The sequence below is a fragment of the Frankliniella occidentalis genome, unplaced genomic scaffold, assembly GCF_000697945.3.
Source record: "Frankliniella occidentalis isolate FOCC.00 unplaced genomic scaffold, Focc_3.1 Scaffold216, whole genome shotgun sequence".
Classification (NCBI taxonomy): Eukaryota; Metazoa; Arthropoda; class Insecta; order Thysanoptera; family Thripidae; genus Frankliniella; species Frankliniella occidentalis.
The window spans coordinates 561,750-584,915 of NW_026267342.1; the positions used below are offsets into that span (position 1 = coordinate 561,750).

The following is a 23,166-nucleotide window of genomic DNA, read 5'->3' on the forward strand; positions in this document are numbered from 1 at the left end:
TACTTTAATTGCCTGCTACAGCAAGCAGAAAGAGTAGTTAAAAAAACCGTTTTGAAAAACGTCATGTACAGTATATATGTGGTTACTTACATTGCATCCTTGCATGTTTCTTAAGGCTACACCAACAGGAAAAACACTTGGAGTTCAACCTGAAGCTCCTAAGGTACAGTTGCAATTCCTGAATGCAGAATACAATCATACTTCCTACTTGATAAAACACTAATTTCTTTTATTCTACAAACTTGAAGGTGCAGGAGCCTAAACCTACACTCAAGCCCACTCCAACACTTAAGGTGGAGGACGTTAAGGTACTTATCACAAAAGTACACCATCAAATTCGTACCCTATGTGACTCACATCTAACTTTAATACTATATGTCTAGCAAATTAATTGGAGCACTTAACTTAGTAATGCCTTTCCCCTTTAGCCAAAGGAGAGTCTCCTAACAGCACCTCAAGCGGGTGAAAAAGAACCTCCGGTATGAACCCTATTGTATACTATTCATACAGTTTGTAAAAAAAAAAGATACGTCTGCCTCGCAATGAAATTATTCTTAGTATTACAGTTTTTGCTTTTTAAAATTTACTCAGGTGCGTAAAAAGTACGACCCAATGGCATTCATCCCTGATGTGGAAATTGTGACAGACAACTCATTAAGTGCACCAGTTACAAAAGACATGGGAATAACTCAAAATCTAGAGCCAGAAAAAACTTCTGCAAGGGTGAGAACATGTCGACTGGAAAATTATTTTCAATGCAGTCTAACCATTTGAGTACAATTGGTAGTAGCAAAGCTGTCGCGTTAATGGAGTTCTGCACAGTATATTTGGCAAGCTTCTTTGTACCTGATTCTTTTGTTTCTTTAAATTGCTCAAGTTTTAATCCAGTAGTTAGGTTTCTTAATATATTTGAATTTTTCCTTTTTCATGCACTTACCAGTAGACAGTCTAAGCATTTGTTTCCAGTAGCAAGCCTAAATGCGCCTCCTCAATCAACAAGTGCCTGGGAAAAGTTGAAGACAGTACAGTCAATTTCATAAAAAAAAAACCTGAAAGATGTGCGATGACCTGCCGTTGAGAGCCCCACATTCTCGCAAAGCGGTATAAAATTTGTCCGTTTTCGCGGCGCCTCAAAATGCCAGTTTGGCATTTTTTGGAGAGAACAGTATGCAAGATATTAAAAAATATTTCTTCAAATCTATAGTTTAGAAGGTCTAACCTTTCCAGCGAGCTCTCGGAAGCCATTTTCCGGATACCGGTTTTCGATTTAGGGGCTCGGTGTTCAGCTTCCAAAGTACCCTCGCATTTTCTTAGGAAACGTTTATTTTGATGGAACCTGGTTGAGCGTCTCCTGGCCGTCTGGCGTCTGAAATAGAGGACATTTACCCGACATTGAATTAACTATTTTAATGCTCAAAAACTCTTTCCCAAGAAGCCGTTTAAAACTGCTTCCCTGACAGTTCCTACTAAAAATAATTTAAAATGAAGCAAGAAAGGGGTTTGGAGTCGTAACCAATCGATTAAACCCCTTCGAGGGGGTTCTGCACTCGAAACTGGCCTGGGGGAGATGCTCATTGCATTATCCGAGTTTCGCTCGGTGGACACGGTGGTCCACAGTCCCCTTCTCTTTTATTTTGATGATACTGTACCGGATGCAGGCGTGCGGATGGGTTGCATACTCACACGAGGACATTAGTCATCGTGGTGAGCGACGGTAGCGACGGCCCGCATGCACAGTATAAGCAAAACAAAAGGAAGGGGTCTGAGGACCACCCTGTATTTATAACGCTTTTTATTTGGCTCTAATATTAAATTGGTGAAGGGAGATTATTTTATTCCTGAGCGCATAGGTTTTTGCTGTCATCTTGTTCGAAACGCTTACGAGTATTTCCACCTATCACATTTTACCCTTTTAACTATTCTGTTTAACCGACGATTTGTGTTTTGACTCTAATTTTGGAATAATAATTAATGCATCGACCATTCCTTGAACTTAATATGTAGGTAGTAGTTAGTCCTCCAGTATTTTAGATATGTAGTTTTCGTTTTGATTTTGGAAAATGTGTAACGCTTAATTTACACGTTGGGAAATATAGATTAATCAAGTTATATTCTCTTTTTGTTGAGCAGAGGAAATTTGATCCCATGAAATTTATTCCTGACCCCGAGCCCGAAACAGTTGATGAGGTCAACACCTTAACCCCTCCTCCTGCAGAGCAAAACGAGGCTCGGCCCAGGACGGTGAGGTCCAGAGTAGTTATTAACGTTATTTCTCGCCAACGTCGTTTTCTTGTAAACGCAATCGTTTTATCATCAAGTGTTACTTTGTTACTAACTGACGATTGGAATATTTTAAATAGAAAAGGTACGATCCGATGGCGTTTGTTCCCGATCCTGAGCCTCAGATTGTCGAAAAATCTGTCGCACCGACTTCAAAGCCAACAGGGCAAGTCAATAGTGCAGTTAGCTTGCCAGGTATAAAACAGGGGCAAGTGAAAGCAGCTGCCTTGAAACCGGTGAGACTTTTTTTACCGTTCTCCTTTCCTACGTAGCTAAAGTGCAGGCTGAGACGTTGTAGTTTAAAATAACTTGAAGTAGGTTTTGTTCCTTGTTGTAGATCAAATGATAACTATCATCATAACTACTCAACAAATTTGTTATTTCTTTGTTTTCTCTATAGATTTGGGTCTGGCTAATTTTACCCAGGGTAGACTTGGACTAAATCTGCAGTTAAACCTTTATACACCATTATTAAATCATGCACTTCCCACCAACTTTAGAAATTTGCTTTTCCTTTTTCACTCTTCCATAACTCTATACACATCTTTCGTCTGAAGCTTATTTCTTTAGCTTCGTTTCTCTGTTCAGGCTAGAGACTCCGAGAAAGACCACAGTCAACTCAATGCCGCAAAAGCTGCGTTCTGTGGTTGGCCAGACCTCTGATCCCTACGAACCGGAAAGTTATTTTTCGTGACGCTCGCGCTTCCAGGCCTGGTGCTGCTGTACATCTTTCGGCCAGCCCTAGAAGCCCCTCCGCCTCCGCGCAGTCTCCGTAGCGTTTTTCTGCAACTGCCTATCCCTGTCTGACTTAAAGAGTCCAACTGTCAGGCCCGGCGAGACAAGCGGTACCAATCACAGTGCTGAGATCCGGCTCACGGCTCCTGAGTTAACACCCGCTTTTCATCTCTCTATGTCTCAGAGTCTCTCTGGTTAAGGCTTGGATGGAGCGAGAGGGCCCTTGTCGTAGGCCTGGCAGATGGTACAGCCCGAAAAGGGAAGGGGACTCTGGTGCATTTTGTATGCATTCTATTCTATGCGTTCCGATGTTGACCAGAATATTATGGATATTATCGATGGCCATTTATTATTAAAAGGAATGTGCCGATCGTACTCATGTAGTAGCCCAAAATAATCGCAATGAAAAATCACGGACCAGTACAGAGAAACATAATACCTTTGCATTTGGATTTTCCCTCTCTTGAACTAGGGCCTCTTTTGCATCTGATTACGCTGAAATCTCGCTCATGCCTGACGTGAGCCTAACATGTTTTGAAAAGCGTGAATGCGCTATTTTAAAGATTAAACGACATTCAATTATGTTTTACATGCCATCTCCATTCGAAATCCCATCTCCATTGTGAAGCTTAACGTTCACTGCCACTCATAATATACTCAGAACATGCATGGTTATCACGATTGTTCTAACTCACAATACTTGTCAGTATTTCTTTTTACTCTACCTTGCATCTTGTATATATTGTCAAAAGGAATGGGACCTCCTTCTAATTCTCTACTTCATCTTTGTTGCGTGTTCTTGGGACATTCACGCAGAAGGACGAGAAGAAGCCTTTGGTCAACAGCAAAACTCCTTCGGTAAGACCTTGATGTTTTTGTGTATATCTAACCAACGTGTTTGTAGTTACTGCGTTTCTCTGTGTAGCCTACATTCTTGAGGTTGTCTCGGGTTTTCTTGGACTTTGGTCCCCCAGTCTTTTAGTACGTATGTCTCGCCACCATATGTACCATTCTTATTAAAACTTCTCTATCAGTCTGTCCATTTAACACTAATACCCAGTACTTTGGAGTAATTATCTGCTCAAGCGTTAACAACTTATTATTTCTTACGCTGAGTTTGTATTTGAAAGTAGGGTGACGTACACATTGAGCCACAATGTTTTTAGAGGTTAATCCTAATACATTCTGAATGCTGTTAGATGGAGCGGCGCGTTAGTAGCCTCGAGAGCGCAGTCAGCTCTGAAGAAGAAGAAGATACCTTTGACGAACGTACGCTGAAGGTCAGCAAAATTCACTACTAGACTGGAACTAGCTGAAAAGCAGTTGATCCAAAGTTTAAATAGATTATATTGTAAGAAATACGTTCCTCGACTCGCTCGAATGTTGTTTACTTTGGATCAGCAGCATAACCAGTAGTAATTAGCACTTTAAGTTCGTCTGGCTCCAACGGATAGTTGAACGTATCTAGTATTAGATTAGCCGCTGCCTTCCGTCCCTTATCATCATTGCCATGCGCTCGCTTTTACAAACAATTTCTGTATACTCTTTTTACCGTAGGGCTGGCATTAATCGTATTTGACTGCACAGTGACAACGGTTGGTTCTTGCTATGCTAATTGTGGTCAAGGACAGAGCGAGTGTCAACAGTTTGCTCACTTGCGTTTTTAAGACTAATTTACTCATTTTGCTTATCGCTTCTCTAGGGCAAACCGCGCATACACTTACCAGTTAAGCAGCAGCACACACTCTTGTATTGAAGCGACAATATATACGATGACCAAAGACAACTTAATTTTCAGATGTGTTAGTTTAAAAATAGATGTCGGAGATACGCAGCTTATTAGGGGTTATATTGTGTTCATAACTTTTGTCAGAAATATTAACTTTCTTCATAATCAGGCCAAGATTGTTTGTTTTAAATCAAATTTCCTAGCCGAAGGAGCAACCAAGGGTTCCAGCAATTCCTATTATAATTGTGGAGCCAGCGCACTCCACGACAAATCATATTTTCAAGCGTGACGTTAAAGCATCGCCATTAAATTTTGAAAAAGCCCCCGGGCCGACACGAGGACCTCCCTGGAAGGTGAGACCAACTCCCTTGCAATGTATCCTCCGCACTGTGCTGTCCAGCTACATGTACTCAAATTTTTACCAAGGTGTAAGAATTTTTTCTTTTTCTAGTGTTATCGATTTTAAAGGTGTGTGCCCACCACTCCCAGTGAGTATTTTTTTTTCCATCTCATATGACCACTTAATTCCTCCCCCTCTTTTTTTTAGAGATCGTTTAATCCATTTAAACAAAGTAAAAATATGTTTTGTGGTGCCCCCCCCCCCAAAAAAAAGAAACAAGTAAAACAGGTGCATGAAATCAAGGGCATTTTCTTTTTAAGAAAGTGATGCACTCACAAACTGGGTGGTGCATGCGGTTGTTTTAAAAAATGCTCTCGATTTCAAGTATTTGCTATTGTTGTCTATTTTAATGCGTATGTGTCATTTCATAAACAATTTCTACCTTTCCTACCGTCGTGAAGAAAATATGGTATTGTTGCGTGAGTTACTGATCTGTTTCATGATGAAACAGTTTTTTTTTTGTTTTCTGTTTACATACTCTCCGAATACGACAATTTTATAAAGGGCTCACACAAATAGTGGTGTTTTCCTGTAGCATTTTTTTTTAGATATTTTGGTTTTTACTCTCACATTTTGCACAACTTTACTCAGGACAACAAAGACCATACTACGAACCACATTGTATGACGACACAGAAAGACAATACCTTTTTATTTTTATGTTTCTCGTTGTGTTGCTGTACCTGCTTACACTTCCGCCATGTGTTGTTACTAGCTCCTTAGATGTTTTGTGTTGTGTGTATGTTTACCTCTAAAGTGAGGTAAGTATTCATGATTACTTTCTTTAAAAAAAAACATAGCAAATAAGACAAAACAACATAGTGCACAAAGTGAAGTACATTATATAAATTGTGAAAGCTCCTTCAATAGAGTACTTTTCTATGACGATTTTGAATGTTTCATTGTAGATCTTCTGATTTCTTGTATTGGTTCCTATCATATTTAGCATTTCCGACTCAAATAGTTATGGAAAGCTGTTCGCGTTTTACTGGCGATCTTGTTCATTAAACTACTTCTGGAGAGACGAAACAAGTTTAAATTGCACCTTGGACTAAAGATTGTTAATTGTTAAGACCTTTGCCCAAACTGCGGGACTTTAATGCGGGATCCAAATATTATGAGGTCACAAAAAGATCAGAATGATTTCAGGAGTCGATAGGAGCCCCTTGGTATTTGTACCCAGGACCCCGGGGTCCAAATATCATGGAGTCCTGTGGACCACAATAACCTTTCCCGATCCTTTCGGGACCCCGCATTATTGGGATCCTAACAGCCTTACACTAACGTGGTTTGGATACAGGCTTTATCTGTACTGTTCGTTGACAATATTATTTTGCCCTTTATTTATGTTTATTTGCATTTGGCATGGAAACGGAATCCAATATATACCCTTTCAGCACGAAAATATATCTACCCATAGGATCATTACCGCACCAAGACCCTGTTTTGCCGTAGTCTAATGCATGCGTTGTGTGCATCCTGTCCTCTAGCGTGCCAAAATCCCTGAAATTATTGCACCGGATGAGGGTCCGGGAAGTCGAAAGAGCTCCCTAATACCTGGATCAGCTGGATCGAGCCGCAGAGGATCTCTCATCCCTCCCGAGGAAGGAGGCAGACGACCTTCGCTTATTATCAGTGACGAGGTAAGGTGATTAAGTAACTAGTGTAATTTTAGGACTGTGTAGTACATTGCAACACTTTATCGAACTGTCGATACTGTGGATCGGGGTGGGTCTTTTGTATAGCAAGCTTTTTTTAAATTATTCGTATTGGTTTGTGGGTCGTATGAACATAGCCCACATCTGGTACGTTAATAAACTTGCGCAGAGACTGCAAAATTTTATATCTTCAGGTTGAGCACTGAAATTCTCTCCATATCATGAATTGCTTCGAATTTCAGTGTAGTAGTACACATCGTAATGTGCGGTTTTCTTGTAGAATCGTAGTAGACGTGACTAATTGTAGGATTTTTAGATAGAGATTGGACACTGCTACCGCCCTAGACATTAGTGGCATGTTGCTCCTTTTCTCGTTAATCTTCTGTATATTCTATTGTAAATAAAACACCCTTCGTAAAAGGGCTCTCCATTTTAACCTCCAGGCTCAGGTAGTCATCTTGTTTGGAGGTAGATATCAAAGTCCATGCACTTGTAAGTAGTTTGCACGACTGCAGATAACGCTGTCAATCGATATCTCGTATACCGACTTTGTACATTTTTTATATATGTATACAAATATAAAATATCCGGTTTTATGGAATCTACTTACTTGAACATTCCATAACCATGTATCTAATTTGTAGGAGCATAGAAAGCTGCGACCTGGCGAGGTCTTGGAAGATCGAAGGGTGAGAAATTTAGCTTAACTTTGTTTTCTCGCTCGCCGCTCTCTTCAACTCTTCTGCGCATACTTACAACTTACCGGAAGCATATTTTTCCAGCTGTTGGAGTGTTGTCATTGCTTCATGATTCGCTGAAGTGTCCTCGTTGTAGTTTTGATTTTCTATTTGTTTAGGTTTGCAATTCTTTAGTTTGAATTGTCTCGTACTCTTTGTCTTGCATCGACTAGACGCAATGATCTAGTTAAGTATAACTGCCCACGTATTAAAATCTGGGCTGATAAATCTTTCAATTAATAAAAACGGTCATTTCAAGGGAGCGCCGGGTGGACGTAAAAAAAAAAAAAAAAAATCGGATCGTGGAAAGGCATTTGATCAGCTCTGTCTATACCGTTTATGCGACCCGCATATGCACGATCTGGCTACCCCAGGCGTCGCAAACTCGAGCTATCCGCAAAACCGCGCTTGCATTTGCCACACACATTACGAGCTCTTCGGCAAGAAGGGTAAGAGAGATAGATGTAGTGGCCCGGCCACCTTGCTGTCCCGGCCGCCTACCTTTCCTCGGCGCTCGGTCCCTGCAAAAGTAGACGCAGGGAGGAACGTTAGCCCAGCCGCTTGGGTGCCTTTGAACGTTCCGTTTTCCTCAACTTACTCAGGTTAAAAACGATTACTTATTTTTTGAGGGAATTGGGGAAACTTTGAAGAACTCCATTGGTTTGATGAAAACTCCTTAGATTTTGAGGAAATCTCATATTTTGAGGAAATCTCCTCAGATTCTGAGGAAATCTCCTCAGTTTTTGAGGAAATATAAGTTTTTGAGGAAATATCAGTTTTTGAGGAAATATCAGTTTTTGAGGAAATCTTAGATTTTGAGGAAATCTCAGAATTTAAGGAAATCTCAAAAAATGTGTTTTTTTTCCTCTTTTGTTGAGAAGATTCCTCAAAATTTGCGGTGACCTCGGAGGAGCTTTCCTCAAATATGGAACTTCTTTAAAGTTTTCCCTTTCTCCTCAAAACATGAGACATCATTTTTACCGTGCTTTCGGTCAGCGTTCCCTTGAAAAGGTACTATTATGCTACAATAGAGTGGCGAATAATTGCGTATGTAGTACACTCTCTATATAGATTCAGAAGGCTCGTTTCTGGTAATTTTGTCCCGTGTCTGTTATATTTCTACAGGTGTTGTTTGTCTCGTGTTTCGTCCAAGTGTCGTTTTGTGGCGTCTTGTTCCCGTTATCCTCTCTGATAAACTCTAGCAATCCGTCCCCTCACTGCCCTTTCCCAATTCCATTAGTGCTGTATTGTTCCGGAGTATTTCAGTCATCTTACCTCAACCAGAACTAAAAGTACCACATCCGCATGGAGCAAATGTAGAACAGATTAATGAGCTCCTACCATTGTCATTGATTTCTCTACAGGTTGGAAAATTGCGCCCTGGTGAGGTATTAGATGCTAAGGTGAGGTTTGTGGCACAGGGTGCAAAAGTTGCCTGCAGGCTTTTTCGCAGGATTAACAATGACGCCGCTGGACCTTTTTTGCTCAACTCAACTTCACTCGCACGACCACAGTCTGACATACATAAGTTAAAATGTAGCCGGAATGCGTAACTGTGTCGAAAGTCACATTGATAAAATAAATGCCCATTTCGCAGGCAAATATTGAAATATACTGCACTGAAAACGTTAGTGTGTGAATGTCGCTCACCTGCAGGTGTGTGAATATCCATTCGCACACTTACGGGGGTAAACTTTTGAATTTTCGGGGAAAATTCACACCTTTACCCCTCTAAGTGTGCAAATGGATATTCACACACCTGCAGGTGAGCGACATTCACACACTTGCGTTTCCAGTGTGCAAATTTTTTGTCGTGATCAGAAGTCATTTTATATGATACTTTAACGCCTCTGTAAATTGATCACATGTACAGTTTTTTTCGGTTACATTTTAACAAATGTTATATTTGGTGATCGGGTAATCTTAACTGTGAAACACTGCGTGTACTTAAATGGATGTGCCGCTGTCCGTATACGAACAGACCAGGAACTTTAATCAAATTACAAAACATACCTATGCTTTCAACTTTTTGGTTTTTAAACAAAATGCTTCAACTTCTCTCCAAACTCCACATTCCCTACCCTGTTAGCAAGACATAAAATAATAGACGACGATTTCTTATTTTGTTTTTGATGAAACCAGAAAAGGGGCTCTCGTCCGGGTGAAGAGCAAGGTGCAAAGGGCGCAAAACAGGTTAGATTCAAAACCTTTTGGATTTTTTTTTGTATGTGGCCTTATGGAAATTGTGGCGTGGTTGTATATGGTGCGGTGCACCGTATAAACCATTCCAGCGTCATAGGAAGTCAGAGAACTACTCTAAGAGCATATGGGACCGAAATATTTTTGACAGGATCCTAAAATGGCTCATAGACGTAGTCTTGAGATTTTCATGATAAGGCTTGACGAAAAATTGTATGTCGCTTTTAGGGTTTGTAAATATAAATAGAGAAAACTGTGATTAATTTGTACAGAGGTTGACCTTTTATTTTTTTTCGCCTCAAGTGCTGGCGCGATAGCTCAGTAGCTTATGTCCCTTTTAGAGGAACAGAGCTTAGAGCCTGTGAAGTGTGCAGTGACTCATTTTATTGCGTCTTTTCCTCCGTTTATTCTGAAAGAAGGTGATGACTTGAGATACATGCATCCAGTGTAACATGTGCATGAAACATTTTTCAGGCTCAGGGAACTTCATGTCGTCATCAAGTCTGCCTGCATAAGGCGTGTTGGTCACAGAAGCGGGATAATTGTAAATAAATTTACGTGTTTTTACCGTGGTCCGTAGTAGGCCCTAGAACTCCCACCCCTTTCCGTGACTCTGTTACACACGTTCTTTACCCCTTATTCCTCCAATACCCCTGCACCCCTTCTTCTTATTCTGTCTACTGCGCGTATGTACAAAGCCTAATAGACGTGGCTCCGTCTGTACTGGATGTGATTCTTGCATGGTCGGCATAATGAAGTCGGTTAAGGTGAGCTTTGTTCGATACAGCACGATTTTATGTATCCTTTCCCTTGCTGGTAAGAAATCATCACCAGGATTCAAACACGCTTTTCTCCTGTACCACCTGTAGAACCTTTCCTATTTTCTGACCTGTTTGTGTTTCTGTACGTGGATATGTGTGATAAACGTTTCTTGTATGTGCGTGTGAAAACTGCTTGTTCTGTGTAGACGTTCTTCTCTCCGTTCAATCTTTCTTTCAATATCGCTTTCTCGTTAAACAAAAAATGCTTTCATTTACTTTTCTCCTGTGTATCTTATAAAATCAGGTAACTAAATACAGTTGTTTTGTCTTCATTTTTACTTTTTCAAAGAAGCATTGTCCCACGTATGGCCGATTGCACTACGCAAATTATGAGTCTTACATGGGGTAAACGTCTTAAACTGTGGTGTTGAACTTGTATTCTGATGGCTTGCAGCGACGACGTCCAAGCACGGACATGCGAAGACCAAGTGTAGCCGACTTGGAGGAGCTCATTAACAAGCCCTCGACACCTCTAAAGGCTGTTGGTGAACCAGGTCCTCCTGTCATTGTTGATGTGCAAGAAAGTTACTCTGCTGTTGAAGGTCCGTAACTTGCTTCTAGAAACGCCCATTTATACGCACTTTGGCACATTGGGAAAAATAATGTATTCCGTGTGGTTTGCAGATCAAGTCGCCTACATCACCGTGCAAGTCGAAGGAAATCCTGCGCCTACATTTAAATTCTACAAGGTAGGTGCCAGGTGCCATGTCTTTTCAAAACGACTTTCTCGTGATAACTTATACTTTCAAGCTAATCAGATTTAATGCTTTGCGTAATGCAAACTCAGTACTGAAGCTCATTTCTTTGCAATTAATAATTTGCTTTCGTCGCTATGTTTGTCTTGCTTTCATGCTTTTCGCTCTAAATAGCCGGACACTATTACGGTAAGTTGCTTTCCGCTATAGCCTTACATTTTTTATTTTTTGAAGTTCTGGTTGAGTGACATCTTGCAGTAGACTCTATATCTATGCCCGCTGACAAACATAATCTATGCAGGGCATGACCGAGATCATTGAAGGCGGTCGCTTCAAATTCCTCACCGACGGTAACACAAATACGATCACTCTCTGTATGCGCAAGACGAAGCCAAACGACGAAGGAAAGTATAAGATAGTCGTGGCTAATTGCCATGGAGAGGACACCGCAGAGATGCAGTTGTATGTTTCCGGTACGTGTAATAACACAATTTAATCAAGTTTGCGGGCTGGTGGAGAGTTTCCCACTGTGTAGCAGAAAGCTGATGCGCATTGTGCCGTGTTACAGATGCCAGTGGCATGGATTTCCGTGCTATGCTCAAAAAACGAAAGTACGCCAAATGGGGACAAGACAAGGAAGACCCGGACTGGGGCGATCTCAAAGAGGTTGAGAAACCCGTTCCTGCGTTGAAGAAAGTTGAGAAGGTGAGGACACCAGTTTACAACTGCTCTAATAAAAATCCTACATTTCTTATTCTTTAGGTTTCTGCTGTCGCCTCGTCAACTCATTCGACGGTGTTAATAGTGTTAGCATATATAACATGTTACTTACAGGCGATGCAGTCATTGTAACACTTGTTTAATATTTGTTTGTTTTTTAAAAAAATCTGTTTGTCCTCGGCAGCCATATGATACACTTTCGGGCGATGTTGTCAGCGATCGCTTTGTTTGCAGTGCACACTTAGCCAAATCAAAGCACACATGTTTTCTTTAAATTTATACATTCTTTACAAGAGAGTGTTTTTCCCTTTGCCTCTTCTGTGTCTGTCGTTTGAGCTGCCATGAATCAGGTTTAGTCATCCTAGCAATTGAAAACCAATCTCGTGATTTGTGATATTTGCACGGATTGACCATGTTTGATAGCGTGCCGCAATTTCCTGTAACATGCGTGGAAGGCTTAACCTTGCTCAGTGTGCAAACAAAAATTTACTATCTACTTACCATCAAGTAACAATAATGCCAAAAACTTACATGCATTAAAATAATGCACACATGCTAATTTGCCGTATATTGTCAATAATTACTCTTACAGGGTGAAAGTGAATCAGGTTGGATAGAAGATGATACTGAAGGCGGCATAGTGATCAAAGTAGAGGGAAAAGTGGTAGCGAAAGTGCCATCTACCAAGCGAGGAGACACACATTGGAGATGGGTCAAGGTAGACATATGTAGCATTTCTTTATTTAAATTCTCTTTAATGCCAATATCTCAAACATTTTGTTTTCAAATAAAAAAAAGATTTGGTCATTTAAGAGTTCGATCGAGAAATGCTCCATATTCCCCATATATGATCAGCTTTATATCTCAGTAGCACAATTTGATGGAATAAAACTTTCTTCCAATCACTTCCTTCTCTTACATTGAAACGAAAGGGATAATTCACTTTTCAATCGTAACTCCCGCACATTTAATAAGCGGAAATATCTATGCTGAATTTGTTTCTCTCAGGGGGAATGCAACTTGATAGCTATTCAACCACGCCGGCGCTTCGTACTTGCTGACCAGGTTCCTGATTGGCCAAAGCTACGGCGAACGGAGGTCTGCAGTGACAAACTTAAACATCTTCCCTTGCCTTTTCTCTCTCGTCTACCCGTAGAGTTGAGAAAAATCATTTGCTTCAAAACCTCTTAAGAATTACTATCCCGTAGTCCATTGGGTAACAGCGTAGATAAAACGCTCTGTTTTGACCTTACTTTCTTGTAGCAAGTTAAATTTGTGCTTTGTCCCCGACAATTTTGCGCTAGCCTCTTGTAGTTGGTTGCTACGTTATATTTGAACTACGCCGATTGGAGTCACAAGTAGGTAACGTCGATACGATTGTTCGTTTGTTAAAAAAAAATGGTGACCGTTAGTTTTCCTGAAAATGATATAGTGTGCCTCAGGGCAGAGTTTTCTTCCATCAAAGTTTATCCGTTATTTGCAATAATTCTAACCAAAAGGCTAACTTACATTACTAGCTACCTCTCCATCGTACTTATTCTGTATTTTATGTAATATATAGGATGTTTTCGAAAAGAGAAGACGAACCTCCCTGCAAGAAGTTATAACTGATTGGCCTACGCTTCAAATCTTGGACAAAGATATGCTCAAGGTTTGCCTTAATATTTAAAATAAACATCAGTAAATAATAGAAATAAATTTAAAATAAATAGACGTATTAAACCGAAACGCATAGTGCTTTTATCGCTGCTTAAGTGCCTCTCTAACGTGTTAAGCTTGTGGTGTACCTATGAAAAATCTGTTGTAGGTCACCGGACTATACATCTTTTAATTTCTTAATTGCTACCAATTTCTCATGTGGGAGTTTTCTGCTCGTTTGAGCGTTTCTCCATTATAGGGTACTCCAATAGCGTGCTTTTCCGGAAGGTTAAAAACAAAACCGGATGTCAGAAATGAAAGTCACATCGCTATTTCAGAAACCGTCATGATGTTTGATCGTCTGGCTGGTCTCTCATATATGACGAAATCAAGACGCTGCGGAAGCTTCTCCTATACCGCTCATTTTTGACTTTTATTTGTCTCCTTTCGCTACCGTGCATTTTTGGAGTACCCTACTTTTCTTGAATTAGTAAATGGCACTCGCCTTTTTTGCGAACATCTATTGTAACATTTGGTATATTTTAGTATCGTGTTTAAAAAAGCTTCTCTGTAATGTGTTGTGTTGGCATACGCAACCAAAGCATTAAGCAGTTTTTCATGGTACGAACAAGTGCATTTCCCATTACATGGTTGTTGACACGTTTTGTAATCTGTTTTTAGAGTAGTGAAAAAGTGGCGTCAAGGAGGCAGTCTCTTGCTGAGCTTATCCCCGATTGGCCAGTACTTCATCACTTTCAGAAGACGGAGGTTGGACTACTAATGTCGCACGTCTCCTTCTCTTCACTTTTGTCTGTCTCATTCCTGTATGCTTCTGTTTACTTTTCGTATTTCTTGTCTTTGTCAAAACTTGTGCTTTGTTAGTCTTCTCGCTCTTTCCTCCAGGACTTCTGATTTCGTTGGTTGACAGTGGGCGTCCGGAATGTCTTTCCAGCTCTATTTTTCTCCGTACCCCTGCTTATTTGTGAACCATGTGAACCTCCACCCAGTCGTTTTGCCTCTAAAATGGCAAAATATGTTGAAAAGTAGTTTTTGTATGCGTTAAAAATAACGAATTTTGACGGCAAAATGAAAAGTTTTTTGCGAAAGTTTTGGGATTGGTTCACATTCTACGCATGCCTCTGTGGCTTTGTTGTATCTTCTGTAAACCATTCGAAGACTAAAGATTTCACATCCTCTAACATTTATTTCATTCTTATTGTTTATACTCTACAGTTCAAGTCACAATAAGCTAAGGCATTTGTCGAGAACTTTCTGATTAGGTGCATGTCAGTATTTATTTCTGTACAGTGGACTCTCGCTAATTTTCGCCGCGACAGGTAGTGAGGATCCTTTGTGTTCGCTGCTGTCGTGCTCCGCTCTCGCCACACGGTAAAAAAAAGTATTGAAATCTGAGGCTTTTTTTTTTTTTTTTTTTTTTTTTTTTTTTTTTTTTTTGGATTTCAAGGTCGGGTGAATGATTTCAAGATTGGCCCATGAAATCCCAGACTCTGTCTTGAAACCCGCAACTTTCAAGGGAAAGCCTTGGAGTTTTCTTCTGGTATTCAAGCAGGAGTTTCCTTGAAGAACGATCTGAATATTTCAAGGGAAACCCTTGAATACCAGAAGAATATTCCAAGGCTTTCCCTTGGAAGTTGCGGGTTTCGAGACAGTGTCTGGGATTTCAAGGGCCAATCTTGAAATCATCCACCCGACCTTTAATTCCTAGGAATTTCCTCGGATTTGAAGACAATCTTTTTACCGTGCACTCCTCCAGCAGGCGAGTCGGGCAGTCGGGCTAGTCGGGCACGCCGCCGTAGCCGGCAGTCAGTCCGCATGGAACGCACCATTTTTCTTTCTCGCACACGACAGTTCGCGAGGCAACAGTTAGAGAGAGTCCACTGTATCATGCAAAACAATAATCAGATGAGAAAAGTACGGGGTGTTTCTGTGCACGCATCGACTAGGGCGGGTTTGCCCTCTCCCTAGCCTAAGGTATCGTGGCCCCTGTGAGTACGCAAACCTGCCCACAAAATTGCGTGTTTCAAAGCACCCGGTACAGTAAAAACTTGCATGCAAAATGTATTTGTTTTTTGCACCCTTCTTTCTCCAAAATTTAACTAGTTTTTTGTTGTATTTTTTGAGTTTACAGAGGTATAGGAAACTTTTTTTTTTCATTTTTGTTGCTCGGGGCATATTTTTTAAAATCTGTCTCTTTCCCTGTTTGGTTTTTGTCCTGGGAAATACGTAGTCGAACCCGGCATCTTCGTAATCTGTCTTTTCATAATTTTTATTCTGAAAGTTTTTTCTGTTTTATTTTTCAGTGTCACTTCTGTATTGTCCGGCCCGACCAATCCTTTACCACGCGTTTTTCCACACCCATTTTTGTTGTTTTTAACATTTGATAAAATGTGAAATTGTTTAGTGTTGTTTATCGTAGTACACGCCAACTACTTGTATGACTCATCCAGAGGGCAAACAACTACCTTTGTGTTTAATTTTGTAGAAACCGGAGTCCTTCCTGAAACCACTTGTTGATCAATATGCCAAGGAAGGAAAAGACAAGAAAGTCATGTTTGAGGCAATATTCTCGAAACCGAATTGTAAACCAAAGTGGTTTTTACGTAAAGATGTAGGTTTCATTTACTGCACTGATGCTATACATGCAACTATCTCCGAAAGGCACTCTAAAAATATTTACGGTTTACACAACAGGAGCTCTTCCCCGGAAGCAAATATAAGTTCAAGACCGAGAATGATACATATCAACTTATAATTATGAATCCAAAAGTGGAGGATGCTGGAAAATACACTATTGAACTTGCTGGTGTTAGTTCTATGGCATTTTTGAATGTCGATGGTGCGTCCTCTTAACATGTACATGCGGATTAAAACACTATTTTACTCCAATGTCCTAATTTTTGTTATGTATTTGTTCAGAGCCGGCTCCAACGTATACCTTCGTTAAACCACTAATGAAGACCATTGAAGGTTACACTAAGCACGAGGTGATACTAGAGTGCGGTGTCAGCAACAGTATGGCAAAGGTCATATGGAAAAAGGGTGATAAAAAGCTAGAGGTAAGACCTTCCCTTTTTCTACCAGCTGACCTCCAGGGCCCCGCGCTTACTCCACCGTGGTTATTTTTTCTTAGTCTGAACTGTTTTGTGGAGTGAACAAACCGCAATGTTTGACGTTATTTTAACAGAGTTTACTTTACACAGCACAACCGCAGGCAACGTAGTTGAATTCAGCTTCGGTTAACTATTATTTTGGCCTTGACAGGATGGTGATCTTTATGAAATCAGCAAGGACATGCAAGGAAATTGCCGCTTAGTGATCAAATCGGCAGTGCTCGAAGATAGTGGAGAATACGTCTGCCAGATTACAAAACAGGATGACAAAACCATCACGGAAGTCAAAATATCTGGTGAGCCGTCAAACCCTCCAAACCGTGCCGCTGGATAGATAGGTTCACTCATTTTCTTGGTTCTTCTTTTTGTGTCCTTCCCATATTTCAGACTTCTAAACCTGTCATCTGAAATGCTAATCATTTTTACTCCTGCCCTTAGTAGCCATAATCTTCTCTCTTTATTTTTGAAAATGCATATGGACCTTATTCGAGTGACCAAATACCTGCACCGTTGCATTGTTACCTTAGGAGAAACTGTCTGAGATTTCCTTGTTGCATGTCGTTTGTCTCTACTCTTTTACCTCGTGTCCTGTTGTTCCCGTGTTTATTCGTCTGCCTGCTGCCTACAGAATATCCGTACAAATTCGTCAAGGTTCTTAAACACCAGCAGCTCACCGAGAAGGACACCATCACTCTTCTTTGTGAACTTGACGATCCCTCTGGGGACGTACAATGGTTCAAAAATGGCGAAGAAGTCAAGCCAGACAAAAGGTTTGTGTCTCGTGTATTGGCTCTCTTAGTACGTCCTGTGATGTCCTTGCTGGTAAGCGGTCAAAGTAGAGAATTTTGCTATTGCATGTGTCTGTTGCACGTTTGAATGTTATTCCACAGAATCACCATTACGGCCGACGGCCGAAAGCGGAAAATGGTCATTAAGGACGCGAAAGTTACTGACAGTGGTATGTACAAATGTACCACGAATGCCGACCAAACGGAAGCGGAAATACAAGTCCAATGTAAGTGGCGATGCAAGAGAGAGGTGCCGCTATAGTTCGGTAGTTCGTAAGATTAATATTATCTTTCTTGTAGATATGAACCGCTTCAACAAGAAGCTCAAGGACACAACCGGGATTGAGCGCGAAAAGGTTGTCCTTGATGTTGAACTTCAAGATCAAACAGCACCCGCCGAGTGGAAGTTCAACGGCAAGCCTATCGTTCCGTCAGATAGGTGGGATTTTTAGTATATTTTAGCAGATTTGACCAATGTTAGCAGTGTTAACTAAATCACATATCTGTCATTCAGGATTGAAATCAAGAATCTCGGTGGAGGTAAACACCAGTTAGTGTTTAACAAGGTTGATATGTCAGACGAGGGAGAGATTACCTGCGAATCCGGTAACCTAAGCTCGTCGTGCCAGCTCCTTGTGAAGAAGGGAGAAGGCAAGCCCGTCCCTGACTTCCCTGATGAAATTGAGGGACCATGCAATAAGCCGATCATTTTCGACATTCCTTACAAGAGTGAGTTCTTATTTTCAGAACAAGGAAAAAGTGTTTTTGGCAAAACTAATTTAATTTGTGTGTGTTTTGTTTCTTCAGTTGAGGGCACACGGCAGACGCCCATAGAGGCTAAACTAATGAAGGATGGAAAGGCCCTGCCGCTTAAAGAGGTTGAGATCATCGTCATGGATGAGAAGGTCGTATTTAAGGTCAAGAAGCCGGCGCGTGATCTGACCGGGCCATACAAAATTGTGATAAGCAACGGTCAAGGCGAGGCTACCAAGGACCTTAAAATCAACATGCAAGGTGAGTAATAAAGCATATGATTACTCTTTCCTCGTGTCTGCGAAAACCAGTCGGACACTGTGAAAAATTTTGTCGTAAATTTACAAAAATTTTGTAAACTCGAATTATAATTTAAGTTGTAAATTTACGACAGCACATTTTTTACTCGCCAAGGGATTTGAAGTCGATACATACTGCATGTATTTTTACGATTTCAAATTGTAATTTTACGTCAAGGAAAATTTTCCTGTAAACCTACCTACTTTTTTTCACAGTGGAACCAGTCGGTTTTTATCATTTTCTTTGTTTTTGTGTTTTTCCGTTAGACGTACCTTCGCCGCCAGAGGACGTTGACGTGACAGAGGTCTTCGCAACATCGTGCATAGTGGCATGGAAGCCCGGCAAGGATGACGGTGGCGCGCCGCTTGTCAAATACGTCGTGGAGCGACAGGATCTAAGTGTGAAAGGTGGCTGGGACAACGTCGGCGAGGTGAAACCTGGCGCACCCACCGTGTTCAAGTGCGAGGACCTTACTCCTAAGCGAGAATACAAGTTCAGGATTCGCGCTGTCAACAAAATCGGGTCGTCCGAGCCCGCCACGTTCGCCAAGCCTATCCTTGCCAAGGATCCCTGGGGTATGTATCCAGGTTGAATCTACTTCCGTTTATGTGTTTCTGCCACGGCTCTCAAATATTCGTGCATTTCGCAGACGAGCCGGGCAAGCCCAACAACGTGGAGGTCGTGGACTGGGACAAGGACCACGCCGACCTCAAGTGGGATAAGCCTTTGAACGACGGTGGCGCACCAATCACTGGGTACATCATCGAGTACAAGGAGAAGTTCGGCAAAGACTGGGCGACAGGCAAAGAGATCGCTGGTGACGTGACCGCGGCAACCATTGACGGCCTCAAGGAGGGCACTCAGTACGAGTTCCGTATCCGGGCCGTCAACAAGGCTGGCCCTGGCGAGCCAAGCGATGCTACCAAGCCAATTATCGCCAAGTGCAGATTTGGTGAGTTGCACAGTCTCTGGAGGCATGGCCCATCATCGCACTTTCTCGTTAAAATTCGTAATCTTATTCGCCATTGTTGTACTTTCAGTCAAGCCGTTCATCATTGGCAACGACCTGATCAATCTGGTCGTGAAGAAGGGCCAGACCATCAAGTACGACATCAAGTACGGTGGTGAGCCAGAGCCCGAGGTGCGCTGGCTGCTCAACACCACCGAAATCAAGGAGGACAAGGAAGAGAGGTAGGCACGTCCTCCAGCTGGAGGCCAGGCAGGCGGCAGGTCCGGGAGGCGAGCGCCGGTCTAACGCGCACCCCTGTTTGTTCCAGGATTACGATCGACAAGTACGAGCGCAACACGGTGCTGACGGTGCGGCGTGCAGTGCGCGCCGACAGCGGCAAGTACAAGCTCGTGCTCAAGAACAGCTCGGGCACTGTCGAGGGCGTCGCCGACGTGGTGGTGCTGGACAAGCCCACGCCGCCTGGAGGGCCGCTCAAGGTGGACGAGATCCGCGCCCAGCACGCCACCGTCAAGTGGAAGAAGCCGGAGGACAACGGCGGCAGCGACGTCACCGGCTACGTCATAGAGAAGATGGACTTGGACACCGGGCGCTGGGTGCCGGCGGGCGAGGTCGGCCCGGACGCCGACTCGTTCAAGGTGACAGGGCTGACGAAGGGCAAGAAGTACAAGCTGCGCGTCAAGGCCGTCAACAAAGAGGGCGAGTCTGAGCCGCTCGAGACCACAGACAGCTTCGTGGCCAAGAACCCATACGGTGAGTGTCTAGTCGCTGTAACGATTACTGTGCAATTGATACTTCCTTACACGCATTATTTAATTTTACTTATTGAAACAAAAAAAAAGACCTGTACGTAATTACTTTTTCCGTCGATCAATGTATGCGTTTAGCGTTTGTCCGGTAAGTGGAGATGCTCACCCGCACGGACGCACGCTCCCCATTGCACGGGTTGACACCCACGACTCCCTATTCCAGCGGCACACGCACGCAGTACTCCCCTCCGTAGACTTAGACGACCGCGGGACCCTGTCATCCTCTCGCAATCGCTCATTGTCTTCTTGTGTCGCCTCAATCCACAGACGAACCCGGCAAGCCGGGCAAGCCCGAGATCTTCGACTGGGACAACAAGTCGGTCACTCTGCGCTGGGCCAAGCCCCAGAGCGACGGCGGCCGCCCCATCACCCACTACACCATCGAGATGAAGGACAAGCACGCGACCGACTGGGTCGAGGTGGCCAAGACGGAGAACGACAACTGCGAGGGCGTGGTCGAAGGGCTCAAGGAGCAGCAGGTGTACCAGTTCCGTGTCCGCGCGCACAACAAGTCGGGCGGCGGCGAGCCCTCCGACGCCACCGACAACCACGTGTGCAAGCACCGCAACCGTGAGTGTCCCATTAGCTATTAGCCAATATAACCAAGCCTGCCGTATGCGAGTTTGTACGATGGGCGCCTTCTTCCTGTTTGCAGTCAAGCCTCGCATCGAGAGGTCGATGCTCAAGAGCGTGACCATCAAGGCTGGCCGCACGCACAAGTGGTCCGTGGACATCACCGGAGAGCCGCCACCAACCATCACCTGGGTGTGGCGTGACAACATCCCGCTCGTCAACACGGAGCGCATCAAGATCGATAACATCGACTACCACACCGACTTCTGCATCACAAACGCGACGCGGCGCGACACCGGAAAGTACACGCTCATCGCGGAGAACGCCTCGGGCAAGGACCAGGAGACAGTCGAGCTCACCGTGCTCAGTAAGTATGAGAAATCCGGTGCTAGGTTGCGGGCACAATGGGACAAATTGTGTAATTGCGTCATCGTCTCTTGCAGGCAAACCCGGCTCGCCTATGGGTCCGCTCGAGGCCACCAACGTGCACAAGGAGGGCCTGAAGCTGCACTGGGAGCCCCCAGAAGACGACGGCGGCTCCCCCATCCTCCAGTACGAGGTGGAGAAGATGGACACGGCCACGGGCAAGTGGGTGCGCGTCGGCAAGGTGCCGGGTGACAAGGACAAGCCCGAGCTCGAGGTGACGGGGCTGGAACCCGGCCACGAGTACAAGTTCCGCGTGACGGCCACCAACGCCGAGGGCGACTCGGAGCCACTGCTCACCGACAAGGCCATCATCGCCAAGAACCCGTTCGACGAGCCGACCAAGCCCGGCACGCCCGAGATCGTGGATTACGACAACGAGAGCGTGGACCTCAAGTGGGCCAAGCCCGACAGCGACGGTGGCTCTCCCATCCAGAAGTACATCGTGCAAAAGAAGGACCGCTTCAAGCCCGACTGGGAGGACGCGGTCGAGGTGGCCGGCGACAAGCTTGAGGCCAAGGTGGAGGGCCTTAAGGAGCGCGCCGAGTTCCAGTTCCGTGTTATTGCCATCAACAAGGCCGGCAAGTCACCGCCTTCGGACGCCACCAAGATGCACACCGTCAAGCACCGCGCCCTCAAGCCGAGGATCGACAGGACCAACCTGAAGCCGATCGTGGTGCGCGCGGGCAAGCCCATCAACTACGACGTGAACGTGCGAGGCGAGCCGCCACCAACCATCACCTGGTACCAGGGCGACAAGCTGATCAAGTCGGAGAACAACGTCGAGATCATCAATGTCGACTACAACACCAAGCTCAACATCAAGGATTCCATCCGTAAGAACACCGGTCTGTACAAGATCGTGGCCGAGAACCAGCACGGCAAGGACGAGGAAACGGTGGAGATCACCGTGCTCTGTAAGTACTCACTTCTCTCTCTCTTTACTGCTCTCTACATGCATCTCCATGATGCTAATGCACCTTCCTTGATCCCCCCAGCCGCGCCGTCCAGACCAAAGGGTCCGCTCAAGGTGTCGGACGTCACCAAGAACTCGGCCAAGCTCAAGTGGGACAAGCCGGAGGACGATGGTGGCAAGCCCATCACCGGCTACACGGTGGAGAAGCTGGACGTGGCCACGGGCCGCTGGGTGCCGGTGGGTCGCACAGACGAGCCCGAGTTTGAGGTCAAGGGCCTCCAAGAGGGCCACGACTACCAGTTCAGGGTCAAGGCCGTCAACGAGGAGGGCGAGTCCGAGCCCCTGGAGACGGACAAGGCGACCACCGCCAAGAACCCCTTCGGTAAGGAGACGCCACGCCGGCGCTTCCGTTTGGCCTTTTACAGGTCGCTCCCTCTGACAGATTCCTATTTCTTTTCCTAGACGCCCCTGGCAAGCCGGGCACGCCGTCGCTGGAGGACTGGGACGTGGACCACGTGGACCTCAAGTGGGACGCGCCCAAGTCGGACGGTGGCGCCGCCATCACGGGCTACATCATCGAAAAGAAGGAGAAGTTCAGCGCGGGATGGGACGAAGTCCTGGCCACTCATGTAAGCACCCGTCGTATGGACCGGTTAGCTTGTTTCAAGTTGTGTTTTCTCACAAACTGCTCTTCCCTTCCGTTTTGTAGTCTCCCGACCGTTTCGCCAAGGTGCCGGGCCTGAAGGAAGGTCAGACTTACCAGTTCCGTGTCCGTGCCGTGAACAAGGCCGGTCCTGGCGAGCCCAGCGAGCCCACGAAGCCCATCGTGGCCAAGGCTAGAAACCGTAAGTACCAGGAGCATCCGATCCTCTCCCCCCCCCCCTCCGTGCCACCG

The 23,166-nt window shown here is 44.2% G+C and overlaps 1 protein-coding gene across 31 annotated transcripts in view; it reads left to right on the top strand.

The window, feature by feature from the left end:
* The window catches only part of LOC113201767 (twitchin), a 66,876-nt gene that overhangs the window by 32,848 nt on the left and 10,862 nt on the right, over nt 1–23,166 (top strand). For 14 of the 31 annotated variants that reach the window (XM_052272643.1, XM_052272666.1, XM_052272642.1 and 11 more), the window contains 35 exons: nt 116–163; nt 249–308; nt 429–479; nt 592–723; nt 2,131–2,241; nt 2,361–2,516; nt 3,832–3,873; nt 4,215–4,295; nt 6,634–6,786; nt 9,681–9,731; nt 10,953–11,100; nt 11,183–11,247; nt 11,428–11,442; nt 11,555–11,726; nt 11,822–11,958; nt 14,293–14,379; nt 16,115–16,240; nt 16,324–16,468; nt 16,549–16,688; nt 16,894–17,038; nt 17,371–17,512; nt 17,633–17,757; nt 17,831–17,969; nt 18,045–18,259; nt 18,338–18,544; nt 18,850–19,158; nt 19,233–19,535; nt 19,624–19,774; nt 19,861–20,303; nt 20,627–20,929; nt 21,015–21,299; nt 21,376–22,272; nt 22,354–22,653; nt 22,734–22,900; nt 22,981–23,116. In XM_052272643.1, coding sequence (XP_052128603.1) covers nt 116–163; nt 249–308; nt 429–479; nt 592–723; nt 2,131–2,241; nt 2,361–2,516; nt 3,832–3,873; nt 4,215–4,295; nt 6,634–6,786; nt 9,681–9,731; nt 10,953–11,100; nt 11,183–11,247; nt 11,428–11,442; nt 11,555–11,726; nt 11,822–11,958; nt 14,293–14,379; nt 16,115–16,240; nt 16,324–16,468; nt 16,549–16,688; nt 16,894–17,038; nt 17,371–17,512; nt 17,633–17,757; nt 17,831–17,969; nt 18,045–18,259; nt 18,338–18,544; nt 18,850–19,158; nt 19,233–19,535; nt 19,624–19,774; nt 19,861–20,303; nt 20,627–20,929; nt 21,015–21,299; nt 21,376–22,272; nt 22,354–22,653; nt 22,734–22,900; nt 22,981–23,116 — 6,187 coding nt within the window. Of the gene's footprint in view, nt 1–115; nt 164–248; nt 309–428; nt 480–591; nt 724–2,130; nt 2,242–2,360; nt 2,517–3,831; nt 3,874–4,214; nt 4,296–6,633; nt 6,787–7,445; nt 7,491–8,902; nt 8,942–9,680; nt 9,732–10,952; nt 11,101–11,182; nt 11,248–11,427; nt 11,443–11,554; nt 11,727–11,821; nt 11,959–14,292; nt 14,380–16,114; nt 16,241–16,323; nt 16,469–16,548; nt 16,689–16,893; nt 17,039–17,370; nt 17,513–17,632; nt 17,758–17,830; nt 17,970–18,044; nt 18,260–18,337; nt 18,545–18,849; nt 19,159–19,232; nt 19,536–19,623; nt 19,775–19,860; nt 20,304–20,626; nt 20,930–21,014; nt 21,300–21,375; nt 22,273–22,353; nt 22,654–22,733; nt 22,901–22,980; nt 23,117–23,166 lie in introns of all 31 variants that reach the window. The other 17 variants (XM_052272667.1, XM_052272668.1, XM_052272644.1 and 14 more) reach the window with 16 other exon arrangements.